Here is a 13996-nt window from a genome sequence, read left to right on the forward strand (position 1 = left end):
TATATATTATATGTGTGTGTGTCTATGGTGGATTGTAGTTAAAGCGGTATTAAACTGCGTTAATTCTACAGTGTAGATTCATCCACCACACACACACACACATGAATATATGTAAATATACATACATATATGTGTGTGTGTGTGTATAGTGGATGCATCTACACCTTAGAATTAAAGCACTTTGATACCACTTTAACTGCCATCCACCATATACATAAACACACACACACATATATATATGGTGGATGCATCTGCACTACAGAATCAACGCAGTTTGATACCGCTCTAACTGCCATGGTTCGAAATCCATGGCAAAGCAAGTAGCTTTACAAAAACAATGCACAAGGAATAGAAATATAATTACTATCATGATGTTATATAAATAAATAAAATAATTAAATAAATATATATATTAAATAAATAATAAATATATATATTAAATTATATATATATTAAATATATATTATGTTATATAAATAAATAAATAAAAATATATAATATATATTTAGATAACTGTCCATTATTTAAAATAACTATTAGAGATAATAATAACATTTCTTTTCTCTTTTTTTTTTTTTTTGGATGCTCTTTTCAGAAACATAAGAGTATTTTAGAAAAAAAGTTTACTAGTACCGTATTATTGTAATAGTTCCAAGCACCAAAACAGTGCTGCGCTCTAGAACGCTACATTACGGTAGGAAGAAGGCGGAGGTCTGCTCACTGCGCATGCTCACTCGTCTCCCTCCCTTGAGCCGTCACTCGCTATTTCCTCCAACAGGGCGCCATAGTCTTCTTTCGCGCATGCGTATTGCTTACCCTCTGCTTGGCTTCGCCCTCCTCCCTCCCCAGCCGATGATGAGGTCATAATGAGGGGCACATGACCGCGAGTCTACTTCTTGCGCAGGCGCAGCGGCGGTGGCAAGGCCGTCCTCCCGGAAGTGGTTGCGTAGAAGGGTTTCTGCCGTCTCCAGGGAAGCAGGAAGCGGGCTGAGTGCGGGCGGACCTCGGTCTCCGAGGAAAGGCGGCCATGGCGGCCTTCGACACGAACCCCTTCGCGGACCCGGTGGAAGTGAACCCCTTCCAGGTAGGCAAGGCTAGGCTTCAGAGGGAGACCTTTCTCGCTAGGCCTCAAATGAGGGGGTTATTTCCCCAGGCCATAAATTGAGGGGACTGTCTTTCACTAGGCCCTCAAATGAGGCCTAGGCCAACTTGGGCAATTTTGGGATATATACACACACACTAATATGCAGGCAAGGGCAAATTTGGGCCCTCCAGGTGTTTTGGACTCCAACTCCCACAATTCCTAACAGCCGGCTGTTAGGAATTGTGGGAGTTGGAGTCCAAAACACCTGGAGGGAGGGCCCAAATTTGCCCTTGCCTGCATATTAGTGTGTGTGTATATATCCCAAAATTGCCAAAGGTTCTAATCTATGATGAGCTACAGATATGTAAATCTCCCAAAAATAGTAATAATCATCATCATCATAATTATATAAAGAAAAAGGTAATGTTTGTTTGTGGGATTAACATAACTCAAAAACCACTGGATGAATGGACACCAGTTTTGGACACAAGACACCTCTCAGGCCAACGAGTGACCATCACTCATCAAATCACTGAAAAGCACAGCAGAAGAGACTTGAAAAGCCAAAAATTGCACTGCAATGCATGCACAAAACCACATATATATCCCTAATCATAAATATATACACAACACATATATATACACACACAAAACACATATACACAGACTGGGCTACAGCAACGCATGGCAGGGGACGGCTAGTCTATATACATAAAAATGTAATGCTCGTTTGTGGGATTAACGTAACTCAAAAACCACTGAACAAATTGACACCAAATTTGGACACAAGACATCTCTCGGGCCAAGGAGTGACCATCACTCATAAAAAGTTGAAAAACACAGCAGAAGAGACTGAAAAACAGCGGAGGGGACAAAAAAAGCCAAAAAACAAAAATTACATTACAACGCATGCGCAAACCCATATATATATATGTGTGTGTGTGTGTGTGTGTGTGTGCGTGCGTGCGTGCGTGCGTGCATTGTTTTTATATATGCACTCAACCACGCATATACACAAATATATACATATACACACACAAAATACATATATACAGCAACACGTGGCAGGGAATGGCTAGTAATAATAATAAAAATAGGCCCTGAAATGAGGGGGTGTTTACTCCTAAGCCTTAAATCAGGCCTGGGCCAACTTGGCACATCCCTCTCTCCAGGTGTTTTGGACTCCAACTCCCACAATTCGGGAGTTGAAGTCCAAAACACCTGGAGGGCCAAAGTTTGCCCATGCCTGCATATATGTGTGTGTGTGTATCCCAAAATTGCCAAAGGTTCTAATCTGTGATGAGATACAGATAGATAACCTCCCAAAATTACTACTACTAATAATAAAAATAGGCCCTGAAAAGGGTGTTTACTCCTAAGCCTTAAATCAGGCCTAGGCCAACTTGGGCCTTTCAAGTGTTTTGGACTCCAACTCTCACAATTCAGTTAGGAATTGTGGGAGTTGAAGTCCAAAACACCTGGAGGGCCAAAGTTTGCCCATGTCTGCATATTAACGTGTGTGTATATATCCCAAAATTGCCACATATCACACCCTAATCTGTGATGAGATACAGATAGATAAATCTCCCAAAATCAATAGTAGTAGTAGTAGTAATAATAATAATAATAGGCCCAGAAATGAGGGGTCGTTTACTCCTAAGCCTTAAATCAGGCCTGGGCCAACTTGGCACATCCCTCCCTCCAGGTGTTTTGGACAGCCAGTAGGCTGTTAGGAATTGTGGGAGTTGGAGTCCAGAACACCTGGAGAGAGTGAGGGCCCAAGTTGGTCCAAGCCTGCATATTAGTATGTGTGTGTGTAAATAATAATAATAATAATAAACTTTATACCCCGCCACCATCTCCCCAATGGGACTCGGGGCGGCTTACAAGAGACCTAGCCCAACAATAAAACAATGCAAATAAACAGCATACAATGACAGTAAAATATGAAAATAAAATACAAGAAACAATATAAATAAACATCAACAATATAAAATCACAGTAATTTAAACACAAGAAAATAAATCACAGTGGGCAGGGCCAATAGCAAGGATCAAAAGTTTAAAACACTGGATGAGAAGGCTATGTATTGTATCTGGACGGGATCAGAGGGACGAAAGTAGGGTTTAATTGCACTAGTAGGTAGAAAATGAAGTGCTTCTGAGGACAATTATTTTGCGGGGTTTGGTCAGGACAGAGGTTATAGTTCAATTAATCATTCCTGGAAGGCACACTGGAACAGCCAAGTTGTCAAGATCTTCCTAAAGACTGCCAGGGTGAGGGCTTGCCTAATTTCTCTGGGGAGCGAATTCCAGAGTCGAGTGGCCACTACAAAGAAGGCCCCCTCCCTCGTTCCCACAAGTCACACTTGCGAAGGAGGCAGGTGCGCGAGAATGGCCTCTCTGGAAGATCGAAGAGATCATGTAGGCTCATAAAAGTAAATGGTATATATCCCAAAATAGCCAAAGGTTCTAATCTGTGATGAGATACAGATAGATAAATCTCCCAAAATTATTATTATTAATAATAATAAACTTTATTTATGCCCCGCTTCCATCTCCCCAGAGGGGACTCGGGGCGGCTAGCATGAGGCCAAACCCAAAGATGCAATACAGCAAAATAAAATACAAAACTACAAAAAATTACAACACGATGAAATAAGTAAACAAGATAAAATAAACAGTGCAATACAACATAATGACAAGTCAAACACAATGAGCGGGCCAAATGCACAAGACAAAATCATAATAGATAATATGGGTCAAATGCACAAGACAAAATGATAATTACTAAAATTACGATTTTAGTAAAGAGACGCTGAAGATTTATACTTTTTGTCAGTTTTATTGTATTTTATCTAATGTTACTTATGCCAAATGTTTTAATTGTTTTTATGTTATTGTAGGCATCAAATTATGCCTTTTGTAAATCGCCCTGAATTGCCCTCGGGCTGAGAAAGTCGGTATATAAATGTAGTTAATTAAAATTAAAACCCTGGATGAGAAAGGAGTAAAAAGTGTATTTGTGAGAGAAGAGCCAAGAAAGGGTTGAGATCGGCCCTTCATTAAGGACGGGGGGAAAGTGCATCATGAGGACAACACTGTGGGTGGAACAACAGAAATAAGATGTATGGTCACTCTCCAAAGGCACATCAGAAGAGCCAAGTTTTCAGATCTTTCTTAAAGGCTGCTAGGGTGGGGGCTTGCCTAAGCTCACCAGGTAGTGAGTTCCAAAGCCAGAGGACCACTGCTGAGAAGGCTCTCTCCCTCGTTCCCACAACTCGTGCCTGTGATAGAGGAAGGGGCGAAAGGAGGGCCTCCCCAAAAGATTGAAGGGATCCAACTCCTGTAGGCTGTTGGGAATTGTGGTAGTTGGAGTCCAGAACACCTGGAAGGAGGGCCCAAATTTGCCCAGGCCTGCATATTAGTGTGTGTGTGTGATATATCCCAAAATTGCCAAAGGTTCCTTTCAGATACACTACATTGCTCATCTCACCCAGTGTTTTTAAACTTTTTAATCTTTGCAACTGGTCCTGTCCGTTGTGTTCAGTTATTGTGATTTTATATTGCACTGTGTGTTTACTTTGTATTGTTTTTTATATTATTTTCATTATATTTTATGTATTTATTTACATTATTTCTATCCCGCCCATATCAGCCAGAAGGCGACTCAGGGCGGTATTTTATTGCTGTTTATTTGCATTGTTGTAATAGTTGGGCTTGGCTTCATGTAAGCTGCCCTGAGCCCCCCCCCCCCATTATTATTATTATTATTATTATTATTATTATAGATTCTGTGGAGCCCTTGCTCTCGATCCCACCTGCCTCACAAGCACGCTTGGCGAGGACGAGAGACAGGGCCTTCTCAGTGGTGGCCCCTCGGCTGTGGAATCCCTTCCCAGGGATATTAGATCGGCCCCCTCCCTACTGACCTTTAGAAAACGAGTGAAAACTTGGCTCCTTTGAGCAAGCGTTTGGAGCTGCAGCGTGACTAGTTAACACAAAATCATAATACGAACATGGAACGGCTAAGACTTTGTAAACGGACGAGGAATTTGGATTGATAGATATTGGTTTTGTATTGTTTTTTTATAGTTTTATAGTTTTTATGGATGTTATATGTATTTATGATGTGTTTTAATTGTTTTTTAATTGATATATGTATTTTTATTTGGCATCTAATTGTTGCTGATCTATACGCCACCCTGAGTCGCCTTCAGGCTGAAATGGGCAGGATATAAATGTTGTAAATAAATAAAGATTCTAATCTGCGATGAGATACAGATAGATAAATTGCCCAAAATTACATAAATTGCCAAAGGTTTACGTCTGAGATATATACAGTGTGTGTGTGTGTGTGTGTGTGTGTGTGTGTATGGATATCTGAGCCTCCGGTGGCACAGTGGTTAAACCACTGAGCTGCTGAACTTGCTGACTGAAAGGTCGGTAATTCAAATCTGGAGAGTGGGATGAGCTCCTGCTGTTAGCACCAGCTTCTGCTGACCTAACAGTTCAAAAACATGCAAATTTGAGTAGATGAACAGATCCCGCTCCGGCAGGAAGGTAACAGCGCTCTATTCAGTCATGCCAGCCACATGACTTTGGAGGTGTCTACGTACAATGCCGGCTCTTTGGCTTAGAAGTGGAGATGAGCACTACCCCCCAGAGCCGGACACGATTAGACTTAATGTCAAGGGGAACCTTGACCTTTTTTATAGTGTTTCTTTAGGTACCATTACACATAATAAATATTTTTCTGCCCTATTATATAAGAAATTCTACCAGTTTGGTTATTCTGAGAAGTTGTAATCCACTTTGAGAGACACTAATATAATTTCTGCAGTACCATTTTTTATTGGTACCTCATCATGTAAATATTGCTGATTGGTTCAGATTTTCCTGAGATATCACACTGCCTGCCCTACATCACTTTACTCCCAGCTTTATGGCAGTCAGGCGCTTCTCTGAAAATAATTCTGCTGGCTCCTCCTTTCTTGGCAATGATAATCCGTTGGCATGTAGAGGAAGCTGTTGAAACTCAAGTCTCAAGCCCCAGGAAGAAACGTTTGCTGCAATTGTGTCAGGCAATGGTGTAGTTGGTGTGAAATGACACTTTGCAGAGTGTGTTGACTCAATGGCACGCCACGTCCCAGAGTTGTAGAGCATTTCCTTTTCCCTGTGATGACTTTGGATTCGGAATTAAATTGATGAATGTATTGGGCAGTTGCCTTTTTTTCGTCACTTGACCAGGACTAAGCATGTGGGAATATGTTCATTCCTGCTGTGCCATTTGGATTTTAACAAAACTGTACTGGTAGGATATCTCTTTAAAATGCATCTTTGTTTAATAAAGGAGTTGTCAGTTCACTCCCAAACCAGCTTTTCCGTCTTGGTGACTTGCGTATCAGGGCAAAGGGCCAAGCTTAGAAAAGTTGCAGAGATCACAGGTGCCTCCTGTCAATTATAAGAGTTATGGATCCAAAAAAGTAACTTTTTCAGGCAGATGGGTCCAGTGGCATTTTACCTTGGTGTCTGTACTTTGCAGTCCATAACAGTTTGTTATAAAGGTTATAATTGTATAGTATAATATAGTAATATATAATACTAATATTGTACTATGCTAATAATATAATGTATTGTTTGTGTATATATCTTGTAAGCCGCTCTGAGTTCCCTTCGGGGTGAGAAGGGCGGTATATAAATGTCGTAAATAAATAATACATAAATTGTTCCAAAGACCTTCTGATAAATATGCCTTTGGAGTATAATTTTCCATATTAAGTTTGTGTCTCACAACACAAGCTGTTCAGAAAATCACAAGATTTTTTTAGCAAACTTTATTTGTCACCAACAACAGATTTAATTGTGAAATGCATAAGGATCCACAGACTTTTACTGGACGTTGAGAATAATGCAGAGATATTTCTAGTTATACTACTTGCCCAAAGATGTGTTAGGCAAGTGGGCTTATTAATAAAAGACCCCTCCCCATAAACACACAGCACAGTAATTCATTAGCGGCAGTGTGACCCAGCACCAGTAGCCAAAGGAACAAAAACACACAGACCAATGTTATCTCTTCCTTTGGCTTTTCTTTATTGCAAAATAATGTGGTTGTACTATTTACAAAAACAAGGTTTATTTATACTTCCTTCTTTGCTTCCACGCTGGGCTTCTTTCTCATGCAGATAAACAGCTTCGCTCTTACAGAGGCTCTTCTCCCACTAAACCAGTGTTTCTCGACCTTCCTAATGCCACGACCCCTTAATACAGTTCCTCATGTTGTGGTGCCCCAAACTTGGCACACAGAACTCCCATGATCAACAGAAAATACTGGAGGGTTTGGTGGGCATTCGCCTTGAGTTTTGGAGTTGTAGTTTACCTACCTCCAGAGAGCACTGTGGATTCAAACAATGATGGATCTGGACCAAACTTGGCATGAATATTCAATATGCTCAAATGTGAACCCTGGTGGAGTTTGGGGGAAAATAGACCTTGACATTTGGGAGTTGTCGTTGTTGGGATTTATAGTTCACCTACAATCAAAGAGGATTCTGAACCCCACCAACGATAGAATTGGGCCAAACTTCCCACACAGAATCCCCATGACCAATAGAAAATACTGTGTTTTCTGGTGGTCTTTGGCGAACCCTCTGAGACCCCCTCGCGAACCACCCAGGGGCCCTGACTCCCAGATTGAGAAACACTGCACTAAACTTACACAGGAGCTTCACACAGGCGTGAAGGGAGCAGGAATAAAATAAAATAAATAGAATCGTAGAGTTGGAAGAGACCTCATGGGCCATCCAATGCAACCTCTCTAAGAAGCGTTCAAAGCACCCCCGAAAGATGGCCATCCAACCTTTGTTTAAAACAAACAAATAAATAAAGAGGGAGGAGGCTTGCAGACCATTTTAGTCATCGCGGCCCACTGGCGGTCCACGGCCCACACGCTAAGAACCACTGCATTAGATGGTGGTACAGATTGACTGAATCCACTATCATGTGATTGATACAACATAGGCAGAGCTCAGGTGTATGTGACACCATTGACCCTGCAACTGGCTTCGGCTTTTGCAACAGGAAACCAAGTGATTCATTTTGCAGCAAGGAACTGAGCTTCAGCTTTTTGGAACTGTAGAGGAAACTTCTCTCTGCCTCCTGCAGTGCCCTCACATTAGTCCAGCATGCTTTCACCTAGAACAGGGGTGGGCTTCCTGTCTTTCTAGAGGCTATTGGACTGCCGCTCTCATCCCTCCTAACTGCCCAACATACTATCTTGTGGCTGCACCTCTGGTTCTGCAAGACAGAAGATCATATGAAGCATGCATGTTTACTGGGAAGTGAGTTGCTTGTGCCAGCAAGGCACACTACTCCCTTCGAAGTGTGAGCTGGACTTCAGACTGCATCTCCTGCCTCTTTCCCCTCTCCTTCCTGGAGTGATTCACATGGGTTGTGCAACTTGCATGCTTAGGTTGGGAGTGTCAGAGCCCAAGCTGTATCTCAAAGGTTATTCATTAAGCAGGAGCTTGCGCTGTACAGGTGAAAGCAAAGATAGGCAGGATTGTGACCCAGACTTACAGTACAGTGTGAACTTTACTGTCCATTTCTTGCTTGTCTAGCTTTACAGTGTGGTGGTGTTAATGGTGTTTGCTTGCATGCCAAAATCATAACCCTACATAAAAGGAAACCTCGTGTTACTGGTGTAGTTGGGAATCTTTCCCTATCTTATGTGTTGTGGACCATGGCTTTTTTTAAAATACATTTTTATTTAGTATAAAGAAAAATACTGTATATATTCAAGTATAAGCCTAGTTTTTCAGCCCCTTTTTTAGGCTGAAAAGGTTCTCCTAGGCTTATACTCGAGTCAAGGTTTTTTATTATTTTACTCTCTTATTAGTATTATTTTTATTACATTTATTATTTTACTCTATTATTATTATTACTATTATTATTACCTTTATATTCTTTTTACTGTACTATTATTTTATTACGTTTATTATTTTACTCTATGTATTATTATTACATTTATTATTTTACTCTATTACTGTTATTAAATTTCCATTATTTACTCTATTTTTATTATTATTACATTTATTATTTTACTCTCTTTATTATTATTGGAAGGATACGTAAGCACATTGACAGTAAAGGTTAGAATAATGGTTTCATCAGAGTTGGACAGTCTTACCTTAAATTACTTCTGGTTCCTTCTGACTGGCACAACCTGGGGGTCACAACCAGACACAGTGAAGACATATCTTAAATTACAGGTTTTTTTTGTAAATACACAAAAACATTTAACCTACTGATGATTTTCAGTAGCAGCTGCATTTTTCACCCTCGGCTTATACTCGAGTCAATACATTTTCCAAGTTTCTTGTAAAATTAGGTGCCTTGGCTTATATTCGGGTCGGCTTATACTCGAGTATATACGGTATATAGTTACCAAGTAAAGTTGGAGAACATATCATTTTAAAGAAAAGTAGGAAAACAAGAGAATAAGAGTAAGATAAAAATAAAAATAGAGTCTTGTGACTTCCTTCTAATCCTTTGCAAGTTCAGCTTTGTTATCTATGTGACCTTCCAGATTTTATTTTAAATTTCAAAAAGATGGGGGGGGGGGGAAGGAAAAACCCCTTAACCGGGGGTTTGACCATCCTTGTTATATTGTTCACGGTTGGGTTTCTTTATTTCTCTTTTCTATATGTTTCTCCACCTGTAGCTGTTTGTTTTATCGGATTTGTTTGTTTTATCGGATTTCCCGTGTTCCTCTTTATTAAAAAAGTTAATTTGTCCGAGTCTTTAATTTTGCTTATTTTTTTTATCCATTGGTCCCTTTCCGGTATTTCCTTCTGTTTCCACAGTTTCGCATAGATTATTCTAGCGGCTGTCGTCAGATATATGAACAGAATGTTTTCATTTAAGTCCAGTTTTATATCTCCATCAGTAATTCCTAATAAGTAATATTCAGGTTTTTGGGGGAATTTTATTTTAAAATTTTGGCATTCTTCATGAATCTATTTCCAATATTTCTGGGCTTCCCTACAAGTCCACCAAAGATGGTAGAAGCTCCCTACCTGTTCGTTACATTTCCATCAGTATTTGGAAGTATTTTTGTACATTTGATTTAATTTTTTCAGTGTAATATATCACCGATGGAACATCTTTAACCAGTTTTCTTTACGATCAGTTGCATATGTGTAATTTAACTTTTTGTTCCACATTATTTCTCAATCTGCCAGCGGAATCGGTCTTTTAAAATTTTCTGTCCATTTCAGCATGCAGAGTTTTTTATTACTTCTAGGACTGTGCTGGTACGGCTGTACCAGGAGCTCCCACTTCTTTTCCTTTCTATTGAGTGTTTGCATGTATTCCAAAGTTCCATGCATTTTGCAATAAAGTGGCTTCCCTTGGTTTGCAATAATAGGGCCAATGACCCATCAATTATGATTATGTCCTTTAGTTCCGCTCCTTTTTCTGGGTTAAGGAGGGAAGAGGGGGACCTCTAGTTCAGTTCACACAGAGAAGCCTTTCCTACAGGACGTGAATCAGTTCCACCTGTAGAAAGCTTCATCTTTTATAGCTTTGCTGGCGGGATCCAGTCCCACAGCTCTACAGCCAGTTCTTTGCTGGAGAAATACAGCTCCACGGTTTTACAGCCAGCCTTCGCTGGGAATTGAAAGCCTTCTTTCCTCTTGGAAATCTACTAAAGGACTCTGTTTAGTAAGGACCACTCACAGCAGCCATAACGCAATTTGGACCAGGTGTAGGGGCCCCACGCCAACAGAGCTTAAGTCAGATTGCCCAGGGAGGGGTCAAGGATTTCCCTTGTAGGAGGAAGAAACAGTTTATGAAGAAAGTTGCCTGTCCCATGTGGACAAGATTTAAGCAAGCCACCAGTTGATCCAAAGCCTTGAAGTATTTGTTTGAGTTATTGAAGATTTAAGCAACAATAAAAACTTTGTTGAACTTTCTAAGTCTTTAAAAGAACTTTGTGTGGGGAAATCCAAAAGGCCTCTCAGCCAAGGCACCCCAGCATCCCGTTGGCCACTCAGAAAACACGTCCTGTCTACAGACTCTTTCACAGACCCAGCGCGTGACAGCACAAGGACCATGGCTTATTTTGTTGTGTCTATTGTAACACCTATAAAATAAGGCCTTCTCTGTAAAGAATAGTGAAGTCTGGCTGATGGGCCATGTGTCTTTGGTGCTTTGCTTCCACATTAAGAAGCTGTGTGAAGATTTGGAGGATCATCCTCGTGTTTCTGGGATGGCCCTGAGCTTTGATCTCCTTAAGGAGGAAATCCAGCCTTAAGAAATAAGGAAGCAGCTATGCAGGTCTGAACTACGTGGAGCGCATACCCAGGTTTTGGTGCATTCTCGAAAGTTGATTTAGGTTTAAATATTCTCTTCTTTCCCTTTCTTTAGGATCCAGCAGTCACACAGCTGACAAATGCTACGCAGGGTGGCTTGGATGAATTCAATCCTTTTACGGAGAGTTCCCGGCTGGTAAGTGCAATGCCAGCATCAGTTTTGTGATCATTAGCATGTTTCACCTTCCAGGTGTACTGGAAGAATGGCATTTGAAATGCTGTACATACGTGAGTATATGCCTAGTTTTTCAGCACCTTTTTTAGGCTGAAAAAGCTCGCCTCGGCTTATACTCAAGTCAAGGTTGTTTATTATTTTTCTCTATTTCATTTTTATTACATTCACTAGCCGTCCCCTGCCACGCATTGCTTTGGCCCACATGGCTGTTCTGTGTGGGAGTTTTGGCCCAATTCTATCGTTGGTGGGGTCCGGAATGCTCTGTGATTGTATGTGAACTACAAATCCCGTGAACTACAACTCCCAAATGTCAAGATTCTATTTTCCCCAAACTCCACCAGTGTTCACATTTGGGCATATTGAGTATTCTTGTAGAGTTTGGTCCAGATCCATTGTTGTTTGAGTCCACTGTGATCTCTGGATGTAGGTGAAATACAACTCCAAAACCAAAGGACACTGCCCACCAAACCCTTCCAGTATTTTCTGTTGGTCATGGGAGTTCTGTGTGCCAAGTTTGGTTCAATTCCATTGTTGGTGGGGTTCAGAATGCTCTTTGATTGTAGGTGAACTATAAATCCCAGCAACTAAAACTCCCAAATGACAAAATCAATTTTTTAAATGAAGGACATACATTGAGTTGTTAGGTGTCTTGTGTCCAAATTTGGTGTCAATTCGTCCAGTGGTTTTTGAGTTATGTTAATCCCACAAACAAACATTACATTTTTATTTATATAGATTATTTTTCTATATTATTATTACCTTTATGTTATTTTACACTATTGTTTTATTACATTTATTATTTTTAATATTAATAGTAGTACATTTAATATTTTACTCTATTATTATTGGAAGGATACGTAAGCACGTTTACATGGAAGAAGGTCAGAATGATGATTGAATCAGAGTTGGACAGTTGTTTTTTACACTAGCCATCCCCTGCCATGTGTTGCTGTGGCCCAGTCTGTGTATTGTGTGTATAAGTGTGTGTATATATTTGTGTATTTGTGTGGTTGAGCGTATATGAGTTTGCGCATGCGTTGTAATGTAATTTTTGTTTTTTGGCTTAAGTCTCTTCCGCTGTGTTTTTCAGTGTTTTTATGAGTGATGGTCACTTGTTGAGAGGTGTCTTGTGTCCAAATTTGGTGTCAATTCATCCAGTGGTTTTTGAGTTATGTTAATCCCACAAACGAACATTACATTTTTATTTATATGGACTAGCTGTACCTGCCACGCGTTGCTGTGGCCAGCCTTCACTCCCTCTTTCTCTCCTTTCTTTCTTTCCTTCCTTCCCTCCCTCTTTCTTTCCTTCCCTCTTTTTCTTTCCCTTCTTCTTTCTTCCTTCACTACCTGTTTCTTTTCTCGCTTCCTTTGCTCTTTGGTTCCAGCCTTCCTTGTCTCATCCCTTCCTTCTTTCCCTCCCTCTTTCTCTCTTTCGTTCCGTCTCATTGATGCTTCAATTACTGTAATGTTATTGGTATCTATTTTGAAATTTACAATTCGCTGCTATATTTCCCACCTTCGGCTTATATTTAAGTACCTTGGAATCCATTTTACGGAAAGACTATCCTGGAAACCCCATGTAGAACACACTAAAGCAGTAGCTTTGAAATCTGTTGGAGCAATACTCAGATTCTACAACACTGCAGGGGGTCATCTAGTTGTCCCAGCCCTTAAAATATTTCAGAGTAAAGTTATAGCCCAGATTTTGTATGGTGCTGCTGTCCAGAACACATTTCTTAAGAAACTACTGAGACTCCCACCGGGTACCCCAGCAGCCTTGGTCCGGGCAGAGGTTGGTCTCCCCTCCATTAGATCACGTGTTCATTTTTTATATTCGAGTCAATACATTTCCCCAGTTTTTTGTGGTATAATTAGGTGCCTTGGCTTATATTTGAGTCGGCTTATACTCGAGTATATACGGTAAGTAACAGATACTATTTAGAGTATTCTCTTTCCCCAATCTATATGCAAGAGCAGGCAAACCTAGTTGTCTGTCTTTACCGTTCTTACTCATTGCAGATGCATAATCGTTAGCACAGATAGTTTACTTCAGCAGCTCCATCTCTCTTCTGGAAGACATTGTGTAATGTTTGCCGGTTGGGCATGAAAACAAGGCCATTGGGTTGCAGAGGGTTTTGTGTTGGGTGAGCAGATTATTAGTTAACCTTCAAGGTTTCTGACCTTCTCGTGTCTGAAGAAAAGCCCCCCTCTTTGCTAGAAGCTGGATGTTGAGTTTATGTTGACGGTGCAAAGGCCAGTTATGCAATGGCGTGCCTATTTACAAGTAGTTGTTATTTTTTCTGCCATGCTCCTCAATCCAAGAGCTTGCCAGAACAGCTTACATACAGCCAGGACTAGACAG

General features: G+C 40.5%; 1 protein-coding gene across 1 annotated transcript in view; it reads left to right on the top strand.

Moving 5' to 3' along the window:
• Positions 1-907: 907 nt before the first annotated feature.
• The window catches only part of SCAMP2 (secretory carrier membrane protein 2), a 34286-nt gene continuing 21197 nt past the window's right edge, over positions 908-13996 (top strand). The window contains exons 1-2 of the mRNA XM_060755541.2: positions 908-1084; positions 11515-11595. Coding sequence (XP_060611524.1) covers positions 1028-1084; positions 11515-11595 — 138 coding nt within the window. The 5' untranslated portion in view covers positions 908-1027. The remainder of the gene's footprint in view (positions 1085-11514; positions 11596-13996) is intronic.

Source organism: Anolis sagrei, chromosome 9 (genome assembly GCF_037176765.1).
Source record: "Anolis sagrei isolate rAnoSag1 chromosome 9, rAnoSag1.mat, whole genome shotgun sequence".
NCBI classification, from domain to species: Eukaryota; Metazoa; Chordata; class Lepidosauria; order Squamata; family Dactyloidae; genus Anolis; species Anolis sagrei.